The sequence below is a fragment of the Trichomonas vaginalis genome, chromosome III (assembly GCF_026262505.1).
Source record: "Trichomonas vaginalis G3 chromosome III, whole genome shotgun sequence".
In the NCBI taxonomy this organism is placed as follows: Eukaryota; Parabasalia; order Trichomonadida; family Trichomonadidae; genus Trichomonas; species Trichomonas vaginalis.
In genome coordinates, this window is record NC_067205.1 from 19417735 (window position 1) to 19433113 (window position 15379).

The 15379-nt window shown below is 32.5% G+C and overlaps 2 protein-coding genes and 1 pseudogene across 3 annotated transcripts; 1 reads left to right on the forward strand and 2 right to left on the reverse strand.

Annotated features, from left to right (window-relative positions):
- Nucleotides 1–248: 248 nt before the first annotated feature.
- On the reverse strand, nucleotides 249–4168 carry TVAGG3_0730410 (cyclic nucleotide phosphodiesterase family; the record flags this gene model as incomplete). The annotated part of the gene is made up of 1 exon (XM_001314678.2): nucleotides 1224–3992. One exon carries the CDS (start codon nucleotides 3990–3992, stop codon nucleotides 1224–1226), a length of 2769 nt encoding a protein of 922 aa, XP_001314712.1.
- Nucleotides 4169–4758: 590 nt separating this feature from the next.
- Nucleotides 4759–5844, reverse strand: TVAGG3_0730420 (synaptogyrin family; the record flags this gene model as incomplete). Its single annotated transcript, XM_001314677.1, has 1 exon — nucleotides 4759–5844. The coding sequence occupies one exon, from the start codon at nucleotides 5842–5844 to the stop codon at nucleotides 4759–4761; it is 1086 nt and encodes a 361-aa protein (XP_001314711.1).
- Nucleotides 5845–6395: 551 nt separating this feature from the next.
- On the forward strand, nucleotides 6396–11237 carry TVAGG3_0730430 (annotated as a pseudogene). Its single transcript has one exon — nucleotides 6396–9851. A coding segment is annotated over exon 1 (3456 nt).
- The last annotated feature ends 4142 nt before the right edge of the window (nucleotides 11238–15379 follow it).

The following is a 15379-nucleotide window of genomic DNA, read 5'->3' on the forward strand; positions in this document are numbered from 1 at the left end:
CTTATCTTAGTTTACTTATTAATATTTATCAATTTCATAAAAAATTCAATAAAACTTTTATGCAAAAACATGACAATAATTAAAGTTGATTCTTATTAAATAAAATTGAATATTTATAGTCTTAAATGGCAGAACCAAATGAAATTTTTATCCAACCGATTATTCAAATTATGAAAAAGTAAAAATTGCAATTTAATAAAAACTTATGCTATATTATAATACAGTATTGCATAATATTAAAATTTTATTAGAAAATAAAAGCTAAACCACATTATTATCCTCCTAAATAAATTCGTTCAATCTAAAAAAGAAGAGTAGCGAAAATGTTACACTACACTATATTTAGGCACTCTTTGAAACTATGTTAAATCGAAGAATTATTAATAAATTATATGTTTTTCATATAAAATATTCTTGAGGAAAAGAACATGGTAATCTTTAACGTTGAACTTAGTCCATTCACCAAAAAATCAACATTTAGAATGGTAATATATGTCAAATTTAACATAATCAAAAAAATATCTTAAAGATCCTTTTCTCGTAAAACCTTTATAAATAAAAGTAATATACCACATTCTATTAAGGATCATAATTACAAATAAGGATGCAAAACAGGATGTTTAAGTTAAATTCAAAATTTCAAAATAATATTTTCCCTGCCCACTTTGATTTTCTCAATTTGTTTACTGTTTCCACATTTATCCAACCTTAAGTGACTTGACTTAATTAATGTTGATCCATTAAAAGAATATAATTGATTATTTTGGTGAATTAACAAATGTTTTATAGTCAATCGATATCCTTATTTGGATTCCAAGAAATATGAAGTCAATATATACCATGGCATGCAGGATATAAAAATTCATTTAATAAACGAACCATGTATTAGAATTTCTTTCATTAAAAGCTTAGATAGTAAAGATGGAGCAACGAGCGTCAATTGGAGCCATATATATATGATCATGTTATGTAAACTAGTTTCAATTTTCTGATGTTTACAATTATTGATACAGAGACGAGGGGATGATCATCAATAATTGTAGCCTATACTTTGGAAAAGTAGTATTTTTAGCTCTAACTACGTTGATCTCAGATCTCTCGCTTCATTATAATTATATGAACTCATGATATCTTCCTATTCACCAAATGAAAAATAATCCAAAAACTTTTTTTTTAGATTTCAAAATAAACAAACAAAAATAAATAAAAATTTGAAAAAGTTTCTAAGCTGAGTTTTGTGCATCGATTCTTTCCCATTCCTTTAGATTTGCATTTACAGAATCCAAAGACTTATTTAGTTCAGGGAAAATCCTTGCAACTAATGAGTAAAGAGGAATACAAACAGCTTTGTAGAAACCAATCTGTCCCTTTGCTTTGTTCTGTCCTTCTCTCGACATCAAAGGTGAAGAATAACTCAGTTCGTGTTGTTTCTCCATATCTCCTTGTCTCCAGAACTCATCTTGCAGGACATCACACCATTTATCAGCAATGAAGAAAGGTCTTGATACATTAGAAATGTCTGCGACCTTCATAATCATTTCCATGCAACACAATCTGTCATTTTCACTTTCCATGTCAAGATTTCGAGATGAAATTGTGTCATTCATCTCTTTAATCAGTTTAAAGTGCTTTGCCATATCAGTTGCAAGTATAAGATGTATGATCCAGCTCCAAACATTGGAAAGATCATTGTCATTTAGAGAATAAAACAAATTAGTGTCATCTTCCTGCAAAATCTTTATGGCCATAGCACAATGGAAGGTTTCCATGACGGATGTGTCCTTAAAAAGTATTCCAAACGGTGTTTTCACATTGATATTGTAGGCATTGTTGAATCCTTGGTGTCCTACATCATGGCAGAGTGCTGCGACAAGTACAGATAACAATTCTTGGCTCTTTAAGTGGTTATGACTGTTTGTCAGTTTAATTTCGTAAGAAACATACTGCAAAACGTCAATTGCATGTGTCCAATTGTGGTAAGGAGGATTGTTATAGTTACGACGTAGTTTAAGAAGGAATTTAAGGAAAAGAGAAGATGAAATTTGGAATTTTTCGAGAATTCCAAATTCATTGAAGATTTTGAACGCAATTTCGAATAATCCGGTACCAATGTAATCAATGGTATAGAACTCTAGGTCAAATATGTTGGAAATCTTCGAATTTTCCAGTTTTGAAGGGATAATAAATTTATTTTCTTCATCTTTCGAAATAAACTGGGAAACTTCGTCATCTTGTTGTAGAGAATTATTTTCTTGTGTCTTAAACTGATCGTTTTCGACAACGAAGCTGATAAATTTCGAAAATAATGATAAAATTTTAATATCTGTCTGGGAAAACTGGTTTTGGTCCTCCTTGTTGCTGAGTTGTATTGCGGCAACAACATCTTCTTCATTGTTAAGGATGGGATACGATAAAACTGACTTAATTTCGTAATTTGATTTTTTATCAAGGGAATCATCGTAATCTTTGTCTTCTGAAGCGTTCTCTATATTGAAAACCTTCTTCTCGTTGAATGTTCTCCCTACAATTCCTTTGTCTTTCGCTACAAAATGGTTTGTTATGTTCATATTTCCTTCAAAAGCGATAATTTGATAGGAATTGTTGTTGGCATCATTGGTATATAGTACTGTTCTGTCTGATTTGGTCAATTCTGTGATCGCTTTAAGTGTTTCGTTTAATATTGAAATATTATTATCTTCTTTCGAGATTTTCTCGAACATTTGGATGATTCGTGGCTCTGTATTGCTTGTAGAGTTGTTTATCTTCATGCAATTCTGTATAGATGTTGCCAAAAATGGTAAAATAATTTTGGAATTTTCTTCATCGCAATTTGTGAAGATAGGAAGTTTTTGAGAGCCACGTAAGACCAACGACCACTTTTTACCGGAAAGAACGTCAATGTGGACATTTACCAAAATGTTCTCACTTTGGGAGCCATCTGTGTCCGGGGAGTAAGCCTTGTGCCACTTGGAGTTCTGTTGGTTGAGTTGGCACTCGTTTATAAGGCAATAACCAACAATTCCGGAATTCTTGAGTTCCATTGGTTTTTGAGTAGTTGTAAAGCATTGTAACATCTGTAGTTTTGTATCGAAACACCATATCTCTGCGAATCTGCACTTAAAGAAATTTATTAATTTTTCTGACATATCTAGAAGGAAATCTTCGAGTTTTGAGGCAACCATTAAATCCTGGATCAAGTCTAGAGGGTTTTCGGTTGGAAGAAGCCACTTGGAATAGAGTCTGAACTGTTGTGTGAAATATTCTATGAATTCTTCAATATCTTGGCCAAAGAATGGATCCCTTGGTGGCCTCGTGGCTTCAACAACAGCTACAACGTTGTCCCTGAAGTCCCACAACGGGAAAAGTAAAACAGGAGTGTCATTTGGACAAATCTGCTGGTCTGATTGAACAGTCCATGCGCTGTGCTTTTGCGCATGATCTGTTTTGACTAAATGACGTGATGAATATGTGTGTCCGACTAATCCGTCTTGATATGAAACGGATTTTTCTAATTTACGTGAATAAAGTTGTTTTACGGATGGAACATCTTGCCAGAAAATAACATTTGATGCTTTCGTAATACTGGCGATCGTTGATTCAATGGCTACGTGTAATTCTGTGCTATAGCAACTTTGAATGAATTGTGTGAATAAACGACCGAATTTATCTGTTTGTGATAACTTGTCTTGAAGGCGGGCAACGCCAACTTGGCTTTGGTCACTCGGAGTATCACATGAATTGTATTTCGGTATTTTCAATTTGTCTGAGTCATTTAACGGTGGTAATTTTGTCACGTTACTTGGAATACCACGAAGGCCAAAAGGAATTGATAATTTCGATGATCTACGTATTTTTTCACCAATATTTGCGTGAGAACCAGTTGGTCTCAAAGGAAAACAATTAACACTTGACACTTCCATGTCTCTATTTGAATGTGTCATCTCAGCAGCTCCCATATTTCCTAAGGGAATAGAGGAGAGCCCAAGACTCATAAAAAATCTAGAACGAACTTTTGAAAGAATTGAGATGATAATATAATGTTACAAAAAAATTGCGAAAATACATTATATGAATGATGCAGATATTTATTGACAATACACCATAATACACTTTTGAAAAGAAAAAGCAAACATCTGAATGAAAAGAATTCCCACATTATTTATTTAACTTCCAATAATCTTTAAAAATTGTGTTAATAATCGATCAATTTGAATAAAAATTTTTTACAGATGTATTATTTAATAAGATACATATAAACAAAATATAAAATTTACTGTTTAACATTTATTTTCAAATTGAAATATGTAGTATTCAATTTTAAATTTTTTTTGAAATTATAATTTTTTAAATTTGAATTTATCTTAGATACTTATTGTTATATGATAACTTATTTTCAATCAAATTACAAATCACATTGAAATAATTCAATATGGATTCGTGATCGAATATTTTATTATTTACTACTTATATAATTCACTATTTCAATTTCTTATAAATCTTTATGGTTCATTCAATTTGATAATTTTTTGATTCTTAGTAATGATTTATATAATAGAATCTGATTTCATAAGACCAACTTTAAATATTTTTCAATGCGCTTTCAAAAGTTCTATTCTAATTTTGATAAATAATCCATTCAAAAAACGTGACATTTTTTTAGATAATTCTGGTCGCTAAACAACAAAAAATACTTTTTTCCAAATAAATTTTCATTTTGATTGCACAACCTTATATACTATATATTTAATAGTTAGACAATCAGATTTTCATTCTTTCTCCAAAATCTATATAATATCTCACATTCACTGAAAACGGTGAGTAAGAATAGATATATTGATTTGTATTAGAAGACTCAAAATAATATGCTGATTGTTGACCAGACATTGTGTTAACTGAATAATTATATTTGGAAGACCAAAATGATTTCTTTATGAAGAAAACTAATATATTTTGTGGTCCATTTGTTGATGAAAGAATTGATGAATCATCTGTGTAATTATCTTCGCGTTTGATTCCTGCAACATTTGACATAACAACAATCTGTTCGCATTTTGTCATACAAATGACTTTTATCGGTGTTGAATCAATTTTAAGTGTTTTTAGTTCATCTGAAAAAATGACTTCAACTTTTTTAGCATCTTTAAATGCAGGAAGACAACCATCAACATCAAATATTCCTGATAGTTCATATTCAACACTTTTTTCCATATCAATATGAACACAAGTCCCATAATTTTCATGGATATCAGTAAAATATAGATTTCCTTGATAGTAACCATAACTTGATTGACTAATTCTTTTTACATAATGTGTTGGTTTATTTGCATAAGCAATTATTAAATGTGAGTTTGTTAATTGTGGCAATTCATAAGTAAAATCTTTAACATTGATAACTACACTTACATGCATATCAGATGAATAACGTTCTGAAATACCATTATATTGAAGAACTAAATTTGGCTGGCGACCTTTTATTCTAAGTAAAATTGATTTTTCATATTCATGTTCATTTTCATTTATTAATGAATAAACAGGCTTCAAAGGTTCTCCATTTTCGAGCATAAACATATTTGCATTTCTGAATACAGCAATTGTTATATATGAAGGCCAAGCCCTAATTTGAATTGTTTTTACTTCATCGTTTGTAAATTGAAGAGTTAATTCATCATTAGATACATATGGAGGCAAGACAGCATCAATTTGTCTGACATATCTTGCTTCATTTATTTTAATTGCTGATTTAATTTTTTGTTTATGCATATCTCGAGACAAATTGGTTGAATGAAGTGTATGAGTATGATTTTCTTCGATCGATAACAAATGATGAAATAGTAAGTGAAGCATTAAAAATTTTAAAATACGTGATTATATCAAAATTCTGAAGGCGCCGTTATAATTGAAAACTACAATCTATAAATTAATGAAATTATAATGAAGAATGCTTTTATAAATATTTTTCAGATTCAGATTTTAAAGGAATTTACGATATCGTCTCGTAAAAGTGGAATTCGGATCAAAGAAAAAACAATTGAGTTTACCCTAGAAGCAAAGGAATAATTTTATTATTCAGATGATGAAAATATTCTATATTAACGAAGCAAAGAGAAAATGTTCACATACTTATGTTCATAAGGCGTGAATCTTTACGAATCAAATTGAGCTTACATTTAATAGGAGATGAAATCAAATCAGCTAACTCAATCTTATAAGGATGTATCAAAATGTTTTATCCAATGATCACAATTCGCGATATTTGGACTACGTTGAATCTTAAATCAGGAAAAGTTTACTTCAAAGCTTGTGTATGCAAGAAACCAAACTACAAAAAATTATAGACTCTCAAAATAATCATAAACAAGAATTGCACAGGTCTTACAGATTTTTATGTTTCTCCGATGTTCAATGGCAATCCAAAACACGCATTCCCAGATTTCATACCGATCGTCCCTACAGAAAACATCTTAAAGTGTCATTTGCTGATTCAATTTTATCATGTTGAAGAAAATTCTAAGATCAAAGAGAAAGCGATCGATACAGCAGTTATTCCATTAAGTTGCATCTCAGGTAATAACAACACATCTGTAGAAGTCGAGCTTTTCTCAGAACCAGGCAAAGTTTCTAAAGATGCCAACGTAACTCTGCAAACTCCAAAGAAATCAGAAGGTTTGTCATTACAGATCACTATCCCTCCATTCTACTTCCCTCCTCAAAACATGGCTACCGCATTGACTGATAATTTCGATATTCCAAGTTTGTCTGGAATTGACGAGTCATATGCTGATCTTTACATCATCCCTCTTTTCTGCCGACTTATTAAGAAGCGCGATTCTAAAGTTCTCCCAACATTGGTTAAATTATTGATCACATTTGGCGATGGCGGTAGAACATCACTTCGAAAGTGGTTGTTCAATCATTTCGATCCACAAACAATTGGTGATGACTTCCCAACATTCTATCCGGAAGCGATTAAAGCATTTTGTCATGAAATCATTGAAGGAAAGATCGAAACAACAATCATTCCGGACTTTTCAACATCTTTACCACTTATTCTTGACATTATGCAGATTGTTTTCTCCGATGGCAAACTTCAATCAACAGCTCAAGACTTAATTACGATTAACAACTCACTTCTTGACTTGATTTGCTTCTTATTGACTGAGGATATTGATTGCAATTCCATTACAGAGTCATTGGGACTCTTCTTCTTCCATAATCTTTCAGATCTTGGAAATGAAGAAATCGTACGATTCGTTTACACATTCCTTCGAACTATATCTAAGGTCAGACCCATAATTGCACATCCAATGTCAGCTACACGAGTTCAATGGATTTTCTTATCTCCATTATCTCTTTCTAAGCACTTCTTGATCAACATGACTAACAACATGAAACCATTATCAACGAACGCTATGTATTCACCTTATTCGAAACTTACATCACAATTTTTGTTGTCGACTCAACAATGTTTTGGCGGTCGTGATCCCGATACATTTGCACTTTGTGCAGGCTTTTTAGCCAGATTGTTATCTAACTTAGATGAGATTTGTTATAGTATTCGACAACGAATCGCATTTGCTTTATTCCCTCTTATTGATTTATGTTCTAATCATTTTGAATCCCCATTATTTATGTCTAACAAACGAATGCAAATTGCATTGATTCCATTTGTTTTATTCTTAATCAAGAACAGTGAACAGAAGCAGTTATTATCATTCTTCCATTCATTATCTATCTCATTCAAGTGTCATTTCATTTCATTCCTTAAATTGACCGGAAAAATCATCATTGACACATTGGATGTCATCAAACCAACATATGAATGTCCACAAATTAACTTGAATCTTCTTGATTTGCTGACACATATTTACATCAAATTTTTGTTTGACGTCAAATCAGAATTAGGTGTTTGCATGAACGAAGTCATCCAGTTAATTGAAGTTTTGTTGTGTCGATACCAACCAACAGATAACTACAAGTATTTGTATTTACTTTGTGATTCATTATTCGAATCATATCCATTAGAACGTAATTTCATCATCATGTCTACTAAATTAATTATGTACAAACAAGCAAAATCACGTGCATTGAGTACCGCATTGATTATTAACAGTTTCAAACAAGATTACAATCGATATGAACAAGTTAATGTTTCCACACTTTCATTCATTGATGAATACGCAACAATTCTTTTAGAAAACAAAGTTTCAATGATTCCTATGTTTAAAGAATATATTTTGATAATTAAAGAACTTACACCAGACAATAAATCACTTAAAAAGAAAGTTAGTGATCGAATGGATTCTGCTTTATCCATTGCAGATATTGTTGAAAAACAGAAATCATCAAAACAAGCATTGTCCATTCGTTGTCAACAATTAATGTCATTGGCTGATGAAAACATGGACTTTCCAAACATGCGCTTAAAGTGGTTGAGTGAATTAGTTCGTATCAATATCGAATCCGGTGATTATATCTCAGCGTTTGTTTCACAATTACATTGTACATGTTTAATTGCTACGGTTGTTGAACATCGTTCTAAACATGAAAAACTCGAAAATAAAAAGAAGAACGAACGATTGCCTAAACCACCCGGTTTCCATTTATCAACGACACAACCAATCAGAACGGCAAACAATGTCTATGATTACGGCCGATCTAGAACATATCAAGAATTCTTCTTCATTCCTTCAGTTCAAGTCGAAACTAAAGTTAAAGTTGATGCAGGAATGCCGATGCCGAAATTTTGTTGTCTGATTTTAATGAAAATCTTTTGATTGAATATTTGAATTCATCTGTTTGGTTATGCGAAGAAGCACAGTTATATTATACATTGCGCGGTTTGTCATCAATGGCATTACGTGTTCTTTATCAGAACCGCGATTACGGCCGGTCTAAAGAAATCTGTTCTAAATTGTCCAATTATTTGTCTAGTATTTCTACAGGAAACACAGTTGGTGTCAGTGTTCCATTGTCATTCTTCATGGTGAACGAAGACAAGGCGCAAGAAAGATCAACGAATATACTGCTGCAAGAAGACGGAAACAATCCATTTTGTTCAACAACTGAAGAATCGCGAAGGAATTGTTTGTCCAACAGATTATTGCGATCATCATGAGGAATGCAAAGGTGATGGTATTTGTTTGATCCAATTAGAGCCATCGGATGATAAAATCGAAGGTGATGAAGCTCCTCATTCATGGGATAAGTTCCGATCAGTTGTTTCTATCAATAAACAATCACAGAAATCATCTGAAGAACTGAAGAATCCTATTAAAACTCTTTACATCGAAACATCAGAAAAATTACCATTTTATCATCAAGGTGTTTCTATCAAGAAGATCGAGATCCAGGAAGTTCGTGTTAAAGAATTATGTGTTAATACATTGAACCGAGCATTCACATCTCTTGATCAACTTGTCAAAGACTTCGATCCATATCTTTCTATGCCCATTGGTGCATTCAAGGATTCACCAATGGTTATTTTCGGAAAAGATCTTTGTCGATACAAAGAAATGCTTTATACAACATTGCAACATCCTAACTGTGCACGTGACTGTTTGAGTTTTATCAAACAAAAGTATCCAGAACTTCTTGAAGAAAACGTTTCTAAGTTCTCAGAATGTCTTGTTAAAGCACTTAAACAACATCGAAGAGCAGTGAACGAACTTTTGATTGAATTTGAATCCGGTGACGAAATCGATAAAATCAAATCCGATCTGGATGATTGCACAGAAATGATCAACAAGTTCTGCAAAGACTTCGAAGTTGATATGATTGACAATCAAACAGTTTATGAAGGTATTGTTGATCCAATGTCATCATTTTGTGCATATGAAAATGAGTATGATTAAAAACATAATATTTTTTTTAATATTTTAAAGTTTATTATAATGTGTTAAAAGATCACTGCCTTAGTTTACAACTTAACACCCGAAGATATTTTTCTCCTATGAAAGAACTGATATTTTTGGATTTATCTCTAAAATACAAACTACGCCAGACTTTCAAAATCATCCCTTTAATTTAGAATTAATTCCCAAGACTACTATAAACAGAATTTAATAATTTTTACAATATTTCTATTTGGTTTACAACATTATACATGAAGTTACCATTGACTATGATCGAATTGATATCATTATTATTTCTATATTTTTCTCGTTATTTGTTTGAAAAATGCAGAAGATATGAAAAATTATTAATTTTTATGACGTACTAATAAACAAAATAGAAATATGATATTTACCAAAAAGAAAATTTATAAGTTTAAAAGAAGAACAAATTTTATTTTCTTTCTTTGGTACAAATAATAATACTATTTCAAGATTTCCTTCACATGGACGTAATCCAATGAATGTCAAATTATTCTGAAATGAAACTTCTCCTTTTTCTGATGTATCAACAGGTCCATCAGTTGATAAATCATCAATACTACATCGATGTATATAAATCTGTTCACCATTTGCTTCAAATAATTTTCCTTTGTTAATCTGAGGATTGTTTTGGAAAGATGAATCGAAAATATCAAGTTTATCAGTTGTCGAAACAATTCCCCAATTTTTATGATTTTGAGAATTATTTATATAATTACATCGGTCAATTCTTCCTGGACATTTCCAAAACGAAGTAATCAATCCGTCAGTTGCGTTTAAATTCTCAAAATTACAAAATGAAACATTTACTGTTGATTCAACATAAGCATAACAAAAACCTGGATTTTGATATGTAATACAGTTAGAAATGTTTGTTTTTGAAAGTGATCCAAAACCATATTGCTGGCAAATCATACATGCTACTGAACTATTTCCTCCATTACAAATTGATCCTTGGAGGATTGTACTGTTGATTTTACCTTTGAAATGAAGAAATTGGCCACCTGAAGAAGTTTGGCTTTCAAATGAACAGAATTTATCAATAATAATGGCAGTGTTATTAGAATTTTCAATATATACTGTACCTGGACCTTTTGAAAAAACGTTTTCGCAAAGTAAAATCGAGTAAACATTTGTATTTTCGAATTTAACTGCTCTATCTTGTAAGTTGATAAATTTACAGATGTATGCAAAGCATTTGCTCGATGTTGTAGGAACTTGTTGGTTTTCACCTGTAATGACTGAAGAAGGAGGATCAATTCCTTCATAATAAAGACGCCAAATACTATTTGTAACTTCTTCACAATGAACATGTTTTCTAAAAGCAATTAATTTGAACTTGGTTTAGAGCCAAAAAGACTCCCGAATTAAATTTTAAAAATGAAAGGGGGTAACACCATGTTGAACTTCCTTCCTATAATTCAAAATTAAAATTAATTTCAAGTACTAATTTTGAATGTTTGAATCATTCTATATTATCAGCAAAACAGCGGAGTTGAATTACAATATGGGCAATAACTTTTGAATAGAATATTCTTGATAAAGTGAAATGGGAGTGAATTTATATTAAGAATATAGGTTTTGCACAATCAAACTATATGAAATGGTTTAAATTTGGAGATTTCGGTAAGACAATATATTTTTTATAGAAGTTCATATAGAAAAATCAAATGTAAATTTTTATTCAATAAGAAAATTTAAACTTCTTCACCTACATCAGTATTTGTTGTTGATGATTTGTATTTTCGGATAACAATAAATGCAATAATAAATATTGCAATTTCAATAATAATACCAATGACGATTCCAGAAATTGCACCAGCTGGAGCTTTATTACTAGAAACATTCTTCTGATTATCAGTACCTGAAGTTTCATTCGATGTTTGTGTTTTTGGTAACCATAATGGCTTCAAATTTCCATTATCATACTGAGGATAGCCTTCATTTGATATCTTTGGATCATCAAATTTAAAATCAGAAAGTTCGATCCTTCCATCAATTAATAAAATGTTAATATAGTTTGTATGACTACATGAATAAATCTCTGATTCCTTTAAATCTTCTGATAGTAATAATTCATTGTTATTATTTTTACAATAAATATGACTCCTAGACTTACTTTGTGGTCCTATATAATACCATATATTTCCAACTCTTGGAAAATTTTCATGACCCCCTACCCAGGGTCCTAAAATGGGTATTTTCCTCACACAGACACCGTGTTTTTTTGAGCCGGGAAATAAATAGCGCAGACAGTTTCTACATATAGAGACATGCTTATACTTAGAGTTTGACGGGAATCTAAAGTGATTTTTTTCTGCATTGCGAAATCTAATGCAATCTCAAAATCATGAAGAAACTGCGAATCGGAGCGCAATTTTTTAATAGGTTAATATATAAAGGTACCCCTACTACTGCAAATGCTTCAAATGAAAATCTAAGAAATCAGATTAATTTGATCACATTAGTATAGTATTGGTCAAACCAAAAACTCATATGTTGATATATAGCCTATAGATATTCATATTATCTACTTTTCATTGAATTACATAAGATTGAATAATCTCATAAATATTCTTTTTAATTTTCCGAATTCCGTGTGCATTTAGATTGCCTATACCTGTATATAATAATTCTAGAATGGTTTGGTTAGATATTAAGTTTTTTAGATTAATATTTTAACATTTTGATAAAACAAGCATTTGTTCCATTTTAGAATCACCATTGAACTCTAGTTTGACTAACATGATGTTGTATGATCAAATAAATTCTAACTTCATGAGATAAATTTTGAAATTAGAAAATGCGATATCTGACTCAAATATTTATATGAACACATTTAACATTCAATGATAAACTAAAGTACTATACAGCAGATTCGATTTGGCTTATATTTTATATAATCAACAAATAATCCTATAAAATTGTGCTATTCACGTTGCTCAAAGATGTATTGAACATTCCCTACTTGTGTATTGATAAAATTAGATATAGATTCTAATGTAAATCGATATTTTGAAAATTCATATATATTTTGTCTTGGTTTGGCATTTGATCGTGTTGAAACCGGAATTGCAATATATATCATCTAAATATATAACTATCAAAATATGAGCTATAGATTTTTAAATTATTCTCCTGAATATGAGTGACTAACATAATTATATTGAATTGAGTAGTAAGAATCATAAATATTAGAATCTGACGATAATTTATTATAACTTTATATAGGAACAAGATTATAAATGATGATGAAAATAAAGATTAAATTTAAATCTGAAAATTTGAAAACATTAAGTGTATATGATAGCATTACAAAATTAAATTTTATGTGGAAGAGGAAATAGAGGAATTAGAAGTATTATGAGAAAATAATAAGATATAAAAACAAGATTCTATTAAATGAGTTAATTTATAGAAAGGAATAACAGTGTGAATGTAGTAAATGAATGTTTTCTTGATGTATTATTGAAATCTTAAGTTTTGTTAAGAAGATAATAAGGGAATCAAATTTTGTATTAGGAAGTTTGACCGACAAGAGTGTATTGTGCACTCTTGTCGGTCTGCATGTCTCATTCCGGGAGACATTGTCACTGCATGTCTCCCAGAATGAGACAATCTTCCGCATTCATAACTTGAATGCGGAAGTTTGACCGACAAGAGTGCACAATACACTCTTGTCGGTCTGCATGTCTCATTCCGGGAGACATTGTCACTGCATGTCTCCCAGAATGAGACAATCTTCTGCAATCAGAATGTGATTGCAAAACTTTGACTGACAAGAGTGTATTGTGCACTCTTGTCGGTCTGCATGTCTCATTCCGGGAGACATTGTCACTGCATGTCTCCCAGAATGAGACAATCTTCCGCATTCATAACTTGAATGCGGAAGTTTGACCGACAAGAGTGCACAATACACTCTTGTCGGTCTGCATGTCTCATTCCGGGAGACATTGTCACTGCATGTCTCCCAGAATGAGACAATCTTCTGCAATCAGAATGTGATTGCAAAACTTTGACTGACAAGAGTGTATTGTGCACTCTTGTCGGTCTGCATGTCTCATTCCGGGAGACATTGTCACTGCATGTCTCCCAGAATGAGACAATCTGCATTCATAACTTGAATGCGGAAGTTTGACCGACAAGAGTGTATACACTCTTGTCGGTCTGCATGTCTCATTCCGGGAGACATTGTCACTGCATGTCTCCCAGAATGAGACAATCTTCCGCATTCATAACTTGAATGCGGAAGTTTGACCGACAAGAGTGCACAATACACTCTTGTCGGTCTGCATGTCTCATTCCGGGAGACATTGTCACTGCATGTCTCCCAGAATGAGACAATCTTCTGCAATCAGAATGTGATTGCAAAACTTTGACTGACAAGAGTGTATTGTGCACTCTTGTCGGTCTGCATGTCTCATTCCGGGAGACATTGTCACTGCATGTCTCCCAGAATGAGACAATCTTCTGCAATCAGAATGTGATTGCAAAACTTTGACTGACAAGAGTGTATTGTGCACTCTTGTCGGTCTGCATGTCTCATTCCGGGAGACATTGTCACTGCATGTCTCCCAGAATGAGACAATCTTCTGCAATCAGAATGTGATTGCAAAACTTTGACTGACAAGAGTGTATTGTGCACTCTTGTCGGTCTGCATGTCTCATTCCGGGAGACATTGTCACTGCATGTCTCCCAGAATGAGACAATCTTCCGCATTCATAACTTGAATGCGGAAGTTTGACCGACAAGAGTGCACAATACACTCTTGTCGGTCTGCATGTCTCATTCCGGGAGACATTGTCACTGCATGTCTCCCAGAATGAGACAATCTTCTGCAATCAGAATGTGATTGCAAAACTTTGACTGACAAGAGTGTATTGTGCACTCTTGTCGGTCTGCATGTCTCATTCCGGGAGACATTGTCACTGCATGTCTCCCAGAATGAGACAATCTTCCGCATTCATAACTTGAATGCGGAAGTTTGACCGACAAGAGTGCACAATACACTCTTGTCGGTCTGCATGTCTCATTCCGGGAGACATTGTCACTGCATGTCTCCCAGAATGAGACAATCTTCTGCAATCAGAATGTGATTGCAAAACTTTGACTGACAAGAGTGTATTGTGCACTCTTGTCGGTCTGCATGTCTCATTCCGGGAGACATTGTCACTGCATGTCTCCCAGAATGAGACAATCTTCTGCAATCAGAATGTGATTGCAAAACTTTGACTGACAAGAGTGTATTGTGCACTCTTGTCGGTCTGCATGTCTCATTCCGGGAGACATTGTCACTGCATGTCTCCCAGAATGAGACAATCTTCCGCATTCATAACTTGAATGCGGAAGTTTGACCGACAAGAGTGCACAATACACTCTTGTCGGTCTGCATGTCTCATTCCGGGAGACATTGTCACTGCATGTCTCCCAGAATGAGACAATCTTCTGCAATCAGAATGTGATTGCAAAACTTTGACTGACAAGAGTGTATTGTGCACTCTTGTCG